Here is a 16264-nt window from a genome sequence, read left to right on the forward strand (position 1 = left end):
ATATCACTCCAAAGCTGATGGTGGGTCTATTGGACCCTATATTCTTTTTATTACATCTGCAAATTTGAATTATTATTATATTAAACTTGGTATTTATTATCCAATCCTGCAAATTCACACGGAATTATTTAAACACTAAAGATCCAGCTTGACCGTTTAGGGTTTTTATTTCTGATTTATTGTGTATTCACATCATGATCTTAAAAGATAACATATTTAATATTGCTTAGTATTAATTCTTTTTTATATATATTGCTCCAAAGTTGACGGTATGTCTATTAGACTTACTCATTTATATTCCTTATGTTACATTACAAATTTCAATTATTATTATCAAATTTAGTATTCTTTTATATATGTATATCATTCAGATTTATTTGTTGGATTTACTTGTTTATATTCTTTATGCTACATCTATAAATTGGAATTATTGGTTTTGAACTTAGTATTTATTCTTTTATATATATATATATATATTATTCTGGAGCTGACAGTGGATCTATTTGGACTTATTCTTTCTGTTATATCTGCAAATTTGTAATTTATTATTGTTATTATTAACATTTATTCTTTTTATGCAAGTTACCTCATTTTTGTTCCCTTGAATTAATTAGTGCCTTTTTAATCATGTGTGAGTCAATAGAAATTAAATAGGTCTCATAAACCCATCAATAACTGTTACAGATTTTGACATTAATTTTAGAAGATTAATGTAAATCGTAATTCTAAATTATATTCTAAATCATAATCTTGTAAATTATAATTACTAATCTTTAATCAGCTCCTTACATAAATCGATTTATATTGCCTTCTTTATTGAAAAAAATGCGTGGTACGTAGAACAGTGATATGTACTGCATAAATTGCGTTAATGTCTTTTACAAAGTATATTTGTATTATGTACAAATTAAAGTGATAATTGTTATCATAAAACGTTAATAAAGAGATTATTAATTTATTACTATAAATGTTTGTATTTTAGTATTATAATATAACATTTTATATATTAATGTAAATATTAATATGCATTATGAACAATCTATTATAATTTCTCTTATTTTGATTAAATTATTGTGCAATAATGCATCTTATAAAACATGATGTAAGTACTAAGGTTTTACCAATATCTGAAATTTCTGTTTTTCATAACTTCTATACTCATCATTCTATACTCACTATTCTCAATATTAGAGGTATATGTATAGAAACCTCGATAGAAACATATGTGCAATATCATAATCTACGTGTTATGCACCTAGTAGCCTTTATTTTATATATCTGTTATAGGTAGCACGTATAAAGGATTTTGCTTATACATAGTAAAATGTCGGCAGATGCTGTGATATCATTTTCCTAATAAATTGTCCATACCAATCAACTAAAAACGTTCAATTAACTCGCATTGGCAATGGCTCGGAGAATAAGACGCTTCATTTACAATACAAGAAAAATGGTCTTAAGGCTTTTTAGACGCTTTCTGCAAATTATCCGTAAATGGCTCTTTAAAGGATTGGATGCTATAGTAAGTTCTATACGCGCGAACGTGCAATACAATGTGCGGAATTGCGAGACCATATTCTTAACAAAAAGTCTTAGTGATACGATCGTTTGATGGCAGTGGAAGATGGTGCTTGCCATCGTTACATATTGACTTGGGGGGGCAAGTCTTATGGTAGAAAGCAGTTGTCTCTGCGGTACCACGATATTGTAATTCTAGTATGTAGGGTAAGAATAGCTGCGGCTTTTATATGTGCTCACACACCAGAAACGCCGTAATATAATATCGTGCACGCTTGCTAACTGCTTTATGCCAATATCTTATATTAAGGCTTAACTCTGCCGGCTAAACACATATCCGTTTCCTACGCTCGAGGCGTATCATCCCTTTGGAAGCTCTCTGACAGATCTGATCCCGAAAATTTGGTAAACTTATTCCATCTCCTACCTCTCACTAATGTTCGATTCTATCAATTAGAAGCGATATCTGTACATTTTTAATACAAAATTCTCTTTATAATTTCAGACGATTAAAAACATGCATCCTTTGCCATCACATTCTACAACTACCCATGAGCAAATAAGAGTTCTAACTGTGAACAATGGAGAACATTTAGATGGGATATTATACAGATTAAAGAAAGGTCTTTAAAAAGAAGTTTCGCTCCTCTTAAAATTATTTTTTGAACTATATTTTGACAAGTTTTGTTGCGACATGTCTTTACTATAAATGATTTTATGTTGCTTGCAGGTTGGATAGTTGAGTTTCGACTTGGAGCTTCCCTTCTTGGAAAAACACTTGATGTTTTTATAAATCATCCATTATCGACCGATAAAAAATTCGAGAGGCATACTTACTATCAATTGAAATGGATTGACGAGTCGGCGAGCATACATTTAACTTTGTCAGGGTCATTCCATTATTATGTCACTGACCAGTAAGTGGATTAAGAATATTATGAGTATATATATATATAAGATAAAATTTTATTTCTTAATAACAAAAACTTTACAGAGTCGAAGGGAATATAAAACCTGTTGCGTCTGGGTACTTGCTGGTAGATCCTGAGTTGAAAATAGGTGAACATGGCGAGAAGTTACCTCTAGATTGTATTCAAATCCAAACAGTTCTAGCAAAGAGTTTAGGACCATTTTGTACATGGGAAAGTAAATTACTGGTAGCACGAAATTCTGGATATAACGCAATTCATTTTACACCGATTCAGGTAATGTCCACGCGATTGATGTATAATGTAAGAATACAATATTTAATAAACGCGAGTTTTGTTGTAGGAATTAGGACGTTCTAAATCGTCGTACAGCCTGAAGGATCAAGCAAAGCTTAATCCCGCTTTTAATGATAACAATAAGATAATTACTTATCACGATATCGAAACATTTGCAAATAAAATGCGTAATGAATGGGAGGTAAATTATTGTTTATCAAGAATAAGATAAATCGCGTATTCTTGCAGGTATCCAAATATATCCTTCAATTATCTTGTATGTTACAGATGTTGAGCATCTGTGATATTGTTCTAAATCACACGGCGAATGAGAGTCCTTTCCTGGTTTCTCACCCGGAGTGCACGTACAACTGCATTAACAGTCCTCATTTACGTCCAGCATATATCTTAGATGCAGCATTATTTGAATTAACAACTCAGGTAGCTTCTGGAGAATGGGAATTTAAAGGTATTCCTACTGTAATTGACACCGAGGATCATTTGAACGTAAGTCACAAATCATTCCTCAGTAATTAAAATTGAATTCTTTCGTGCTTTAACGTATCTTGCATCTACTTTATTTTGTCTTTAGGCGATTCGACATGCTCTCCACACACATTTCTTGCCACTAGTGAAAATACATGAGATGTACACCATCGATGTCAATGAAATTGTAGCGGAATTCTTAAATTCAGCGCGCAATGAGATGCCACAAGACGTGAATAATACAACAACCAAAGACATTACGGTGATTCAAGATCCTGCATTTCGTAGATTAAAATCAACCATAGATATGCAGCTTGCTCTGAAGAAGTATAATACATATAGGTAAAATAAATGTAGACACGATAAGGTATATAGCCAACATATGTCCTCTCACATAAATGCTCATGCATGATTCTTTTACTTTACGTAGAGCTGATTGTTTTGACGAGGAAACTCGCCTGAAACGATGTGCAGAGGACTTGAAAAATAAATTACAAGAACTCAATACAGTTATTATCAACAATATGCAAAATCATCTAAATGCTGCTGTTGAAAATAGTATTGCTGGCATGAAATATTTTAGAGTGCAATCCGATGGTCCACGAATTAAGGAAATTAATGAAAAAAATCCTCTCGTTCCCAGGTAATTTTATTTAAATTTGTATATATTATAACGTTATATTATAATTTCTAAATATGACTCTTGATATGATAAATTTACATTCCATAGATACTTTACCGATTACGGAGCACCTGAATCTTTAATAGAAAGAGAAAGCATAATGTATTCAGATAATGGATGTTATCTTATGGCTCACAATGGATGGGTTATGAATGGCGATCCCTTGAAAAATTTCGCGGAGCCTGATTCTAATGTGTACATTCGAAGAGAACTCATCGCTTGGGGAGACAGCGTAAAACTGAGGTAAAAATATCAGATAAACGTTATTTAAACGTCAATTTTCAATGAATTACTAGTAGAAAGTGCATATGCAGATAATTTAAAATATATGTTATTAATATGATTGTTACAGATATGGGCAGAAACCAGAGGATTGTCCTTTCTTATGGCAGCACATGGTGACCTATGTAGAACAAACGGCGCAGATATTCGATGGTATTCGATTAGACAATTGCCATTCCACGCCGATCCCTGTCGCTGAGGTATATCACAATTCTAAACCTTAATGCAACGGAGTTTATTTAATAGCACGGTTCTCTATCTGCAGTATATGCTGGACGCTGCACGACAAATTCGTCCAGATCTCTATGTTGTCGCAGAATTGTTTACCGACTCCGATCAAAAAGACAATATCTTTGTGAATCGTCTTGGCATCACATCTTTAATAAGAGGTTGTCATATTTCTCAAAAACTATTATTAATATTTTTAAAATGCAATTAATAAAAAAAAGAACATGTCGCGAATGAAGATATACATCAAAACTGTTATATTGTAGAAGCTATGTCTGCTTGGGATAGCCATGAACAAGGAAGATTAGTATATCGATCATGGATGTGACTCATGATAATCCTAGTCCAGTAGAGAAACGAAGTACTTTTGATCTACTCCCTAGCGCAGCGCTCGTATCGATGGCGTGCTGTGCTAGTGGTAGTAATCGCGGATACGACGAATTGGTGCCTCATCACGTAAGTTCGTAATGCAAATTTTTGTACTTTTGATATCTTATATATTTACAAGATTTTCTGAGATTTTATTTTCTTCAGATACACGTGGTAGATGAGAAAAGGCAGTACACTTCATGGATAGACGATGATTCGATAAACAATGTTAAGTTTATTAATTCGAAAACTGGTATAATTGCAGCTAAAAAGACATTGAACGATCTACATTACATGCTTGGTCAACAAAAATTTTCACAAGTATGTCATTAATTGCTCAGTTTTCGCGGTTTATATGTATTAGAAAGCCAATGTATGTAGCTAAAAGTTTATTTTCTGATTCTTAGGTATTTGTCGATCAAATGGATACTGATATAGTGGCCGTAACAAGACACTCACCGACTACTCACGAAAGTGTAGTCTTGGTCGCATTCACAGCATTTAAACATCCAGACTCTAACGCTCATGATCTGAGAAAGCACGTAAGACCACTTAGAGTGGAGGGTATAGTGGAAGAAATTATTTTAGAAGGGTCACTTTCGCACATTGATGCCAAGTAAGCCGTAAATTTTATTTTCTTTAAAAGGAAGGTTTACATGTTTATGTTGATCGATAAATCGCGTTACAGAAATGGTAAACCACTTTTTCTTTTGCCTGAGAGATATACAATGGACGAAAATATTATAAATGGATTGTCCGAATATTCATTGAGCCTTAAACAGCACATACAGTGTTGCGATTCCACGATGATCGAGAAGACCGATTCCGGCGATCCTAAAATCACGCAGCTTAATTTCATCAACTTCCAACCCGGTTCCGTTATAGCTATACGGTACAAACTACAACTTTCTGTCCCCAAAACCGCAATATCCCCTAACTTTCTTATGTATAAATTTAATTTCAGTGTGGCTCTTCACGCGAATATAGTACCTGCTTTAATGAAACTCCAAAATACTATCTCGCAGATTACTTCAAATGAAAAATCAGAATTACATAATATAGTTTCCGGCATGGACTTCTCGGATTTAAATAAAACGTTATATAGATGTGATCAAGAGGAACGAGAGGAAACTCAGGGCAAATTTGGGGTATATAATGTGCCAGGATACGGACCTCTTGTATATGCTGGACTGCAAGGTGATGCACTGTAATATTTAATTGAATATGAAGTATATATTTATAGACACTTCATATTTTTTTAATTACAACTCGTACATCAATATATTGGTACGAGTTTTATTGGTATCCTATTGCTGTTTAATAAGTGCTTCAGCTAATAAGCGTTTTCAAATTAGGCATTATATCTTTATTGGCTGATATTCGTCCAAATAACGATCTAGGACATCCCCTGTGTGTTAATCTTAGACAGGGTAACTGGTTAATAGGTAATATATCAGAAACCATTTTCGAAATGTATGTTGTGATATTGACGATATGTGAAAATGGTAATTAAAAAATTATTAGATTACGTGTGGCAACGTCTAAAAGAGGATGACGACACTGAACCTCTTGGAATTTGGCTTGAACAAGCCCTAGAACCGTTTAAATTAATCCCGAGATATCTTGTGCCGAGTTACTTTGACGTTATAATTGTGAACGTTTATAGGATTCTTTTAGATCACTGCAACAGTTTAATGTCAGAGTAAGCATCAAAATCGAAATGAATACTGAATCAATTCATTAGAGTATCGAACTTAAAAGTTTCCTAATTAATATTTTGAAAAGAATAAAATATTTACAACAAAAAAATTAATCATATGTTATTTGTTTAATATTGTTATTCCAGCTTTGTTAAGAACGGAACTACATTTGTTAAATTACTGAGTTTGGTTTCGATTCAAATGGGTGGTGTGGTAAGATCATCGCAATTGCCAAATTTATCGCCGGATCTTAATCCACCTAAGCCAAAAACTAAAATTCACGACGGAGTGACAGAGCAAGTGTGTTTAACGTTATCAGCGGGCTTACCGCATTTCACAACGGGTTACACAAGAAATTGGGGTAGGGATACTTTCATTGCTATAAGAGGGCTGTTACTTTTGACTGACAGGCATGTCGAAGCAAGATTCATAATTCTTGGATTCGCCAGTACTTTACGACACGGCCTGATACCCAATCTGCTCGATAAAGGAAGTAATGCGAGGTATAATATACTTAGAGTATTTTTAGGATAATATTTTAGGAAGTTTTGATTCAAGCTTTATCCTCAATCTCATTCTGCAATAGATACAATTGCCGCGATGCTTTATGGTGGTGGCTCTATACGATTAAATGTTACATCAAGGAAGTGCCGAATGGTTTGGATATTCTATCCGATAAAGTTTCAAGATTGTTCCCGACTGATGATTCACCAGCTTTGGACGCAGGGGAACATGTATGTTGTAAAAAAAAAACAGCCGCAACTTCAATTATAATCGATATAAATAATTTAAATTAAAAATTGCACGTTACGTGACGTGTAAAAATGGTTTCAGGATCAGCCATTATATGAAGTAATTCAGGAAGCTCTCACGGTACATTTTCAAGGTCTCTGCTTCAGAGAGAGAAACGCCGGGAAACAGATCGATGAGCATATGACCGATCGCGGATTCAACAATCAGATCGGTGTTCATCCTGAAACAGGTTTCGTATTCGGTGGCAACGATGTTAATTGCGGTACCTGGATGGACAAGATGGGATCTTCTGAAAAAGCTGGTAACAAAGGCAAACCGGCTACCCCCAGAGACGGTTCCGCCGTAGAGATAGTTGGGCTGAGCAAATGCATTCTCAGTTTTCTGGCTGAATTGTACAAGCAGAATCTTTTCCCGTACGGTAGTGTTCAACGTAAAAGTCGCGATGGTAAGGATACTGAAAACACTAACATTTAGACATTATTAACTTTGCATTTTTTTCTAATTATAATTATACATGAACTATAGGCCAAACAATAACTTGGAGTTACAAGCAATGGGCCGACAGAATTCAAATAAATTTCGAAAAGTACTTTTACGTAAATGAGATTCCGACACAGGACGAGTCGAAACCCAATTTGATCCATCGACGAGGTATATTCAAAGACAGTCACGGAGCGACGCAAGACTGGGCGGATTATCAGTTGCGGCCTAACTTTCCCATTGCGATGGTCGTTGTGAGTATTATTATCAGTGTTTAAAAATATTTTGCGAAGCATATCCTATAATATAGGAAAGAAGTATTTTATATTACAACAATCCAGTAATGATTCATAAATAGGCTCCGGAACTGTTTAATCCTCATCATGCCTGGACAGCACTGAAAAAAGCGGAGGAGATACTACTTGGCCCGCTAGGAATGAAGACGTTAGATCCTGCGGATTGGGCATATAATGGATATTATGACAATTCCAATGACAGTACCGATACTAAGACAGCACATGGATGGAATTATCATCAAGGGCCTGTAAATAAATACCTTTATCACAATCGCATAATCGTCTTGAAATATAAAGATTGAGAGATTTAACATTCATACAATATATTCTTAAACCTCTATCTTAAACATCTTAAACATCTTTCCCAATCTTTTCAGGAATGGATCTGGCCGATAGGATATTTCCTACGAGCACGTTTGCACTTTGCGTTATTAATCGACGATGAAAACGAATTACACCATGTGATTGAATCGACTGAAAGCATTATTTCTCGGCATTTTATCGAAGTGTCCACCAACCATTGGAGAGGCCTTCCCGAGCTTACCAACAAGGACGGAAGTTACTGCTCAGATAGTTGTCGCACTCAAGCTTGGAGTGCTTCAGTTATATTAGAGGTTTGTGCTCGAAGCGAATGAACTTTGTATAGTATTTTTTTTCTGGTATTTGTCACGGTATTTGTTACGGATTAGTATTATCATTTACGAGTCATTTAAGGATGTTATTTGTATACAGTCATTATTTAGCGTCTGTTTGGGATTCAGGTACTCTACGATTTACAAAAGATCAAACAGGAATTGCGATCCGAGCGAGTGAGATCCAGGAATTGATATAACTTTGCGTGTGTTCATCACTATCAGCTGCATCTAGAGCAATTAAAATTAGAGACGAGACGTAGTGACACCATGAACAGAGCGGATGACACGAATATGAGCTTTTCCACTGAAGCAATAATGACATCGCACACACCAGAAACACACGCATATCATATCCCGCACGTAGATGTAACGAACACGCAAATCTGCAAATATGTAGTCGCTGCTGATAATACATCCACAAAAAACGATATTCTGATTGCCACCGAGGAAGGATCGATCTCTGCGATTGATAGGAAACGCGATTGTACAAATTTTGGTAACTCGTCCGATTCGAGAAAGATTCCATTAGATGCGAAAAATGAGGTACATCTTGATAATCAACGTAAAGCTGAGAATTACAATCGACAACAGGTGATGATTGGAAACCACGAAACTACTGTTCGAGACCTATCGAATGTCGATCATGTTTACGAGGAAGTTAAAGCGATTAAACAGCCACGCAATAGTTTATATGAGTACGACATTCAAGATTACTACGAGAAATATAGCCCCGCTACAGCGAAGACCTTGATAGATACGCTTTTCTTGTCGCGACATACAATTTGCAAGGAGTGCGCGAGAACAAAGAGCAGCCCAGTGTACACCGATCGTTTGATATATACAAAAGAGTCGTTGCTCGCCATAGAAGTAGTTCTGTGTCAATATGACAATATATCATGCTTCAAGTATCCGCACGAGAATTCCGAGGATATTTTCTGCTCGCAATACGATCAAAATAGAGATTATATGCTAGTCTACAATTACACGAAGACTAACGTCGCAGGTATATTCTATTTTCATTGCTGGCCTCGAGACATCTTCGATCTGCAATCGCTGTTGAAGCCGAGCATCCATGTTGTAAATCGCACTTGCTGCAATCTTGTAGTAAATACTCACTTGTATCATCGCTGCATAAATAACTATCACGTGAGAATATCGAGAGCCGGCTGCACACCCATGACGTTTTATCGTGATTATGGCACTCTAATAAACAGCACGAAACACATTAGCCACAACGATTCACAGGATCCACCGATTTATCAGGTACGCCGATCGAAGGGTGACCACACCGACGAATACCGGGGAAACCGATTGAGCTTGTTGCTGCTGGAACCGTTACTGCTAATGCCGGAATCGGCGGATTCTGAACGCCGAGAAAACACTAAGAATAGGATTTCGCGGTCAGAACACGCAAAAATTATCAAAATAATAATGATCTATGCATTATCATTTCTTATTCTTACGGGCATTACATTTTACATCGTTTATTTTACCTAGAGTGGCTGAATTGTTAAATTTATGATGAGATATTTAGGAAAACTTAATCACATTCGAATATTACGTGATACATTTATTGTCATTAATTTTACGTTACATTTGTTACGAAGTGTTGTCGCCAAAATATTTAACGGAATGATTAAGATCGCATGTATGCATGATTTATATTTTATCGTTATATATGTATATATTTTATATTCATTATTAATGGGCTAATTTCGTCAATTAATTAATGACAAGAAATTGTTTTGTGGTATACAAATTGTTAAATCTACATCACTATGAGCGAATCGTTTTCACTTCTATCAAATTACACGCGTAACAGATATACAATATTTTAACAAGCTCGCATATAATTCATAAATATATTTTATATATATCTTTAAACTCTAGAGAGCGATATAGTCGTTTTAAATAGCTTCATTAAGGTTTATAAAAAAAAATGTTATTCGAGACACGTGCTCGAACTGTAATCTTAAAAGTTCGAAGATTTAATTCCCTTATGTGTTGTTCCATTAATATATCAAATAGTTCTTATTGTTAATTTCACTCACGATACTAGAAATGGAATTGATTTTAATGACGTCTTATTTATATAAATACTCGTCGACATATAAGATTCATGTAATGAATAAAAATTGATATGCTTTAGTATATTTTTGTCAAAAAACAAAGCCATTAGAGATTTCGAAATTTCGGATAAATCTCGTGGATATATCTTAAATTGTAAATACATATATTTGGATCGCAAAAAGTATCGGATATAAATTTTGTAATAAAACAAATGACAAAACTTCTAACTAGCACTAGAAGTTTCATTCTTATATTTATTTTGAAATGCCTTCATAATATAAATTCCGATATTTTAATTTTTAAATTGTTTGTGAATATTTACATTGGAGATTAATGCGTTTTATTATTGTTATATACTGACTTATTCTTATTAAATTTTCTTGTTGGTCACTCAATCGATCTTTTTATATCATTTTTATCCATTCACCATTTCAAAATTTTATAAACTATTCGCAATACAAGTAGAATTAAAATGACTAAAACAAAATTTATAAATTTTCAAACAAACGGAAGTTTTTTTTAATTATATATATATATATAATACTGACGTAAGATAAATTGAAATTGTCAAGATTAATTATTATAAGAGAAATATTCAGGTCTCTTACTTATAAAAAGTTACATATTAATGAATAATTATTTCAGGTACATATAGTTAAAAATCGTATATAAATTATTTATTAGCTCCAACATAAGTTGAACTATACAAAACTTAAAATAATAGTCGAAGAATAAAAATATATTTGTCCTAATAAACATAATATTAATATTAAGTCGAACATTCATTGCATTATCACTGATTCTATCCGCTGTAATCACAATTTTATTTTAAAAAAACGAGTTTTTGTTTTAAACAAGATCTGCGCGACTTTCATTCTTAGTCCAACTTGTTCATATATAATAAGTTATAAATATTTCTCATAATGATACAACTTTACTTTAGTTCGTGCTCCTACGTAGTAATCAGATTCAAAATGCTACAGGCATGTAAAGTCTTACACTTCACGTTTAATAAGGTTCATTATGCCGCTTCTTATCGACGTACAACGTCGTATTGCTCAATATAAATATCGTGTAAATCCTTAAAAGCCAATTGATGGGTTCTACACTAGCACCTAAACCGTATTTATAAAAATACGGTTATTCCTTTTAAATATCATCGAACAATCCTCTGGGTGGAGGACCTACGCGACTTGTACTCGTAGAGAATGCCCTCGTGTTACTCGGCTCGAACGAATCAATATCGCCTTGATTTTCCACGTCACACCGATTTGCACCATAACTATCTCCACCAAATGTCATACCGATATAATATTCCGTGGGATCGAAATCGTGCAACAGACCCGCCCTCGCAGATTCGACTGACTCGTCTCGTTTTAACGGCCGTACTAAAGAATTTTCAACGATAAAGTTACTTACATAATCTATATACGGTATCATTTATTTTTCATTATACATACCAGTGTCTGTACTTTGTCGAGACGTCCTGTAACGTGTACCCACCGAAATATTAAATCTTTCCTGCATTTCGCGTCGTCTATACATAGAATCCTCCGCTCGTTGCCGTTTACGTCTCTCTACAACAAGAAAAAATATGCTGTTTTCTCTCTTATCTCAATAAATTTATTTTTTCAATATCATTAGATATTAACACAAAGTCAAATTGTAAAAACCACTTTATGAAACATATACATCGTGTGTTAAACGTACAATTAATAATACAATTTATATTACTAATTGTGCATTTTTAACACAATACCTCTTTTTATAAGTTCTCTCCCTTCATCTACGAGATCAGTCGTAAATTCGTCATCATCAAGGAATTGCTGAAAGCCTAGCATAGAAAGCAATCGACTGCCTATGCTAAAGTACGTAGCTAAACAGAATGCTAGAATTGCCATTGGAAAGTACACATTAAATCCATCGGATATTATGGAAATCACGTCCATATGACCCATCACCTGACAAAAAATAAAGAACAATAAGGAAACAATAAAGATAGAAATCAATTTTTTTTAATTTATAGATAATTTAAATAATATTACTTGTGTATAATGCGTTTCTAGGATATGAGTTTTGATAATATGTGAATCCATGTGAATAAGTCCCAGGAAATTAAGACACATTGGCGGAGTTAAGCGACACAGCATCATACCACTAAATATAAGACTGTACTCATTCGTTTGATGATGGGGTGCCAAATAATAAAGATTCAATACTCGTATCTTCAAGACAGTCGAGTAGGCGCAATAGCAAAGATATGCGATGATCCATGTGGACAATACCTGACAATTGAGTAGAGATATGATATAAATAAAAATATATATACACTGTACAAAATAATAAACGCAAATCTTTACCTCTATAGTAAAGTAATCATAATTTCTCTTTGCTAAATTCAGAAATTGAGCGAATAAAGATAACACAGGAGACTTGTTGAAGAATGTTACTTCTGACCATACCACAGCCACTGATAAACAGCCGGCGCAAATAGCAGCTGCTTTTAAAACATAATCTTTCACAATACATTTCCAATACCATTCTGAAATTTAAGTGACAAAATTACAGAATCGAAAACTACAAAAATTAAATTGTTAAACGAATATTATGTGATATCAACACAGCAGAATAAAATGCAAAGCAAAACGAGATGTTACTTACCGACAACAGGATTATAAATAATACGAAACGGAAGCGAACGATGCGTAGGAAAAGCCTGTTTAAATCTTCTATCGTGACTCACTTGATTCTTCGCTACATCTTCCAAATAAAATATTTTATCCACTAAAATGCCCCATTGAGTTTCTATGCGTTGTAAAGTCTGCAACGCTTTTATAGTCTGAAATAAAAATAATAGCGATGTAGAAATGCAAACGCGTCATTATATATACATATATACTATTAACAAACCTGTCTATGTAGACGAATTAAAGCTTTTTCAGTAGGTGTATCCGTTGGAGTATCATCGGGCAATTGTCTTCTGTTCATTCTGTCCTTCAATTCTGCAGGTATTTTTTGAAAGATCGTTTCCAGATTGCAATGGAATGGATGACCGGGCCCAATGGATATCGTTGCAACTTGTAGCGACTAAATTAGTTATTAATTATTAGACTATTAGTTATTAATAATTAGACTAATTAGCGGCATTTATTATTTATTATAGTTTCTTTTCAATTCTTACAAACGTAAATGCATTAATATCTTTATTTTGTACCTCGAGTATGTCATCCACCGTCTCTTCCGCTTCGCACTTGTCTAAACTTAATTTCGCTACCTTGAAATAGCTGTAATTTAAAGTATATCCAGGCTTGCTGGCGTTCCATAATCCTCGAGGTACTTCTACAAGAGCGTAACCGAGCAATAAGACCAATAAAAATAAACCCCATGTATTGGACGCAGATGATGCTATGGCTTTTAATTTTTGCCTATAAAATAGTAAACATAATTATTTATTTCTATACACATTAGTAACATTTTAAGACTTATATTTGACTTATATTATAACTTCAAATTAATGAAACTCACCCATCGAGATCTAAGCCAGGCTTTAGCGCAATATAGATCAAGAGTATACCACATATAAACAAGTAACTACCATAATATATAGCGTTATCTATTAAAGCGGACTTTAACTTCCCGCGTACGGTAAAATCTCCTGCTTTTATGTAAGACTGCATTAACGGAAGTATCAACCATGTCAGGCATTGTGATGTCCAGTAAACTATCCTCCATAGATTTGGAAATACATTCTCTGGCACATTAGGCCAAGGCTCTTTACATGTGGTAACTGGTGCAGAGGTTGTGTTATTGGGATCTTTAGTGCTGTTGTGCACATTCTGCTCTACGCACTGTCTAAATACTGTCTGTAAACGCAAATATTCTTTTATTTATTTTATAGAGTAAAACAGAAAGACTATATATTAAAAAATGGATACTTTCTATTTAGTAAAAATGGACACGAAATCAACAGAAACATTATTCTTTCTGAATATTCATGAACAAAGACACAGAACAATATCTATGTCAAATTGAATCTAAATGGAAAGCACCCAATAATTAGAACAAGATCATGTGTTAAACAGATAATTACCGAAGAGACATCCAATGGTAATATGAAGATTATTAATAAAGAAAAGTACCACGCTATCAACACGGAAATAGTAACTGCAATGTGATGCCGAAACACGTTTCCATATTTGAAGAGTAGAGTCCCAGCCAGCAGGAACGCCACTATGATCTCTGTCAGGAAAGCGCCAAGCACCATCTTGTCTTTAATATCTGGTGCAACAGTGATATCTGATGAATTCTATAGATCTCTAGATACTATCGAATGCTTATGCACTTGCATTAGGACTATCCTCTGCCTCTTGCGACTCTTTGACTTTGATCTCCGCGTCTCTCTGCATCTTCTCGAGTTTCTCCAACGTGACTGATTTCAACGGAATCAACTTTGGCTTACAAAGTATGTAATTCAATGTATCTGTCTGATAAAGCAGACCTTGTCTCGGTAGGACTATGTCGCACTGTTCCACCTGACTCTCTGTAGGCTCTGACATCTTCGATCAATCTGCGATGCCTCAGAGAATTAACCTCTTCATCGTGACATCTGGTAGCAGAAGAATAACGCTGTAACGTCAAATGAAGATTAATTTGAGATTTCCATGAGGAAACGATATTGATTTTAATTTAGCTCAATATATCAATTTCTATATCGAATGAGCGACAAAAGACTGCAAAAAAACTGAACGTTTACTTGGATCCTCGATCATTGCAGACTCAAATCAACAGAAAAAAGTCAGGAATCAATTCCTCGCATACCTGACGTAACGCAATTGACAGAACGTTGCGACAGAACTTTCTCCTTGCTGTCGTCGCTAGATAACTCAGGTGATTATGCGATTATGCCGCCGACACCGTCACTCCGTAATCGGATACAGGCTGTCAGTAACGGTCACAGATGGTTAACGAACTCGGAAATCGTCAAATCTTTACCAGTGGCAACAGATCGCGAACCATAGCGAACCGAACTGAAGCCTGATGCATGGTCTACAATAGCAGTAGCAGTAGTGGATGAGACTGTAGAGTAACAAATTGACCAATTACAGTTGAATGTAAGAAGAATAATCGACTGTGATTGGTCAATTTCTTACTCTTACAGCTTTATCCATTACTGATACTGCCATTGTAGACCACGCATGAAGGTTTGTTCGCGTCGCAAGCTCCAACATGCTCCAACATGCTCCTACCATAGCTCCTACTCACTCTATCAAACGCATTGGAATGAGTAAGAGCTATGGTAGGAGTATATTAGAACACGTTGGAGCAACAAACCTTGGAAGTAGTGGAAAACCTGAAATGGAACGTTAGATGTCGCGACGCGACGGTGCGAAGCTCAAAACTAACGTCAATGACTGCCGGATCTGTAGATATGTCAGTGCGACCAGCTAGATAAGTTAGATAAGTAATGACACCGAAATTAGAGATAACTATATGAGAAAATAATTTGTAATTTTGCGGCGATAAAATATTATAACGTTACGAGCCCTATCGGGACTTTTCT

The 16264-nt window shown here is 34.7% G+C and overlaps 3 protein-coding genes across 3 annotated transcripts; 1 reads left to right on the forward strand and 2 right to left on the reverse strand.

The window, feature by feature from the left end:
- Positions 1-1792: 1792 nt before the first annotated feature.
- On the forward strand, positions 1793-10497 carry LOC108730166 (glycogen debranching enzyme). Its single transcript, XM_018459696.1, is given in 28 exon segments — positions 1793-1829; positions 1832-1923; positions 2024-2141; positions 2249-2435; positions 2513-2723; positions 2791-2925; positions 3012-3230; positions 3316-3551; positions 3640-3852; positions 3940-4134; positions 4244-4373; positions 4439-4562; positions 4668-4723; positions 4726-4857; positions 4936-5091; positions 5178-5386; positions 5459-5662; positions 5735-5967; positions 6126-6215; positions 6295-6472; positions 6617-6973; positions 7057-7204; positions 7305-7668; positions 7749-7957; positions 8062-8247; positions 8377-8613; positions 8761-8808; positions 8857-10497. Coding segments are annotated over 28 exon segments (5964 nt in total). The 5' UTR covers positions 1793-1807; the 3' UTR covers positions 10132-10497.
- A 938-nt stretch (positions 10498-11435) lies between these two features.
- LOC108730146 (LMBR1 domain-containing protein 2 homolog) lies at positions 11436-14975 on the reverse strand. The gene is made up of 10 exons (XM_018459648.1): positions 14795-14975; positions 14230-14567; positions 13919-14129; positions 13615-13791; positions 13366-13543; positions 13065-13246; positions 12750-12989; positions 12464-12665; positions 12165-12281; positions 11436-12092 (listed from the first exon to the last, which is right to left on the reverse strand). Exons 1-10 carry the CDS (start codon positions 14966-14968, stop codon positions 11854-11856), a joined length of 2058 nt encoding a protein of 685 aa, XP_018315150.1. The 5' UTR covers positions 14969-14975; the 3' UTR covers positions 11436-11853.
- A 52-nt stretch (positions 14976-15027) lies between these two features.
- Positions 15028-15755, reverse strand: BBIP1 (BBSome interacting protein 1). Its single transcript, XM_018459649.1, has 2 exons — positions 15523-15755; positions 15028-15330 (listed from the first exon to the last, which is right to left on the reverse strand). Exon 2 carries the CDS (start codon positions 15258-15260, stop codon positions 15039-15041), a length of 222 nt encoding a protein of 73 aa, XP_018315151.1. The 5' UTR covers positions 15261-15330; positions 15523-15755; the 3' UTR covers positions 15028-15038.
- Between the last annotated feature and the right edge of the window lie 509 nt (positions 15756-16264).

Source organism: Mycetomoellerius zeteki, unplaced genomic scaffold (assembly GCF_001594055.1).
Source record: "Mycetomoellerius zeteki isolate Tzet28-1 unplaced genomic scaffold, Tzet1.0 scaffold85, whole genome shotgun sequence".
Taxonomy (NCBI): domain Eukaryota; kingdom Metazoa; phylum Arthropoda; class Insecta; order Hymenoptera; family Formicidae; genus Mycetomoellerius; species Mycetomoellerius zeteki.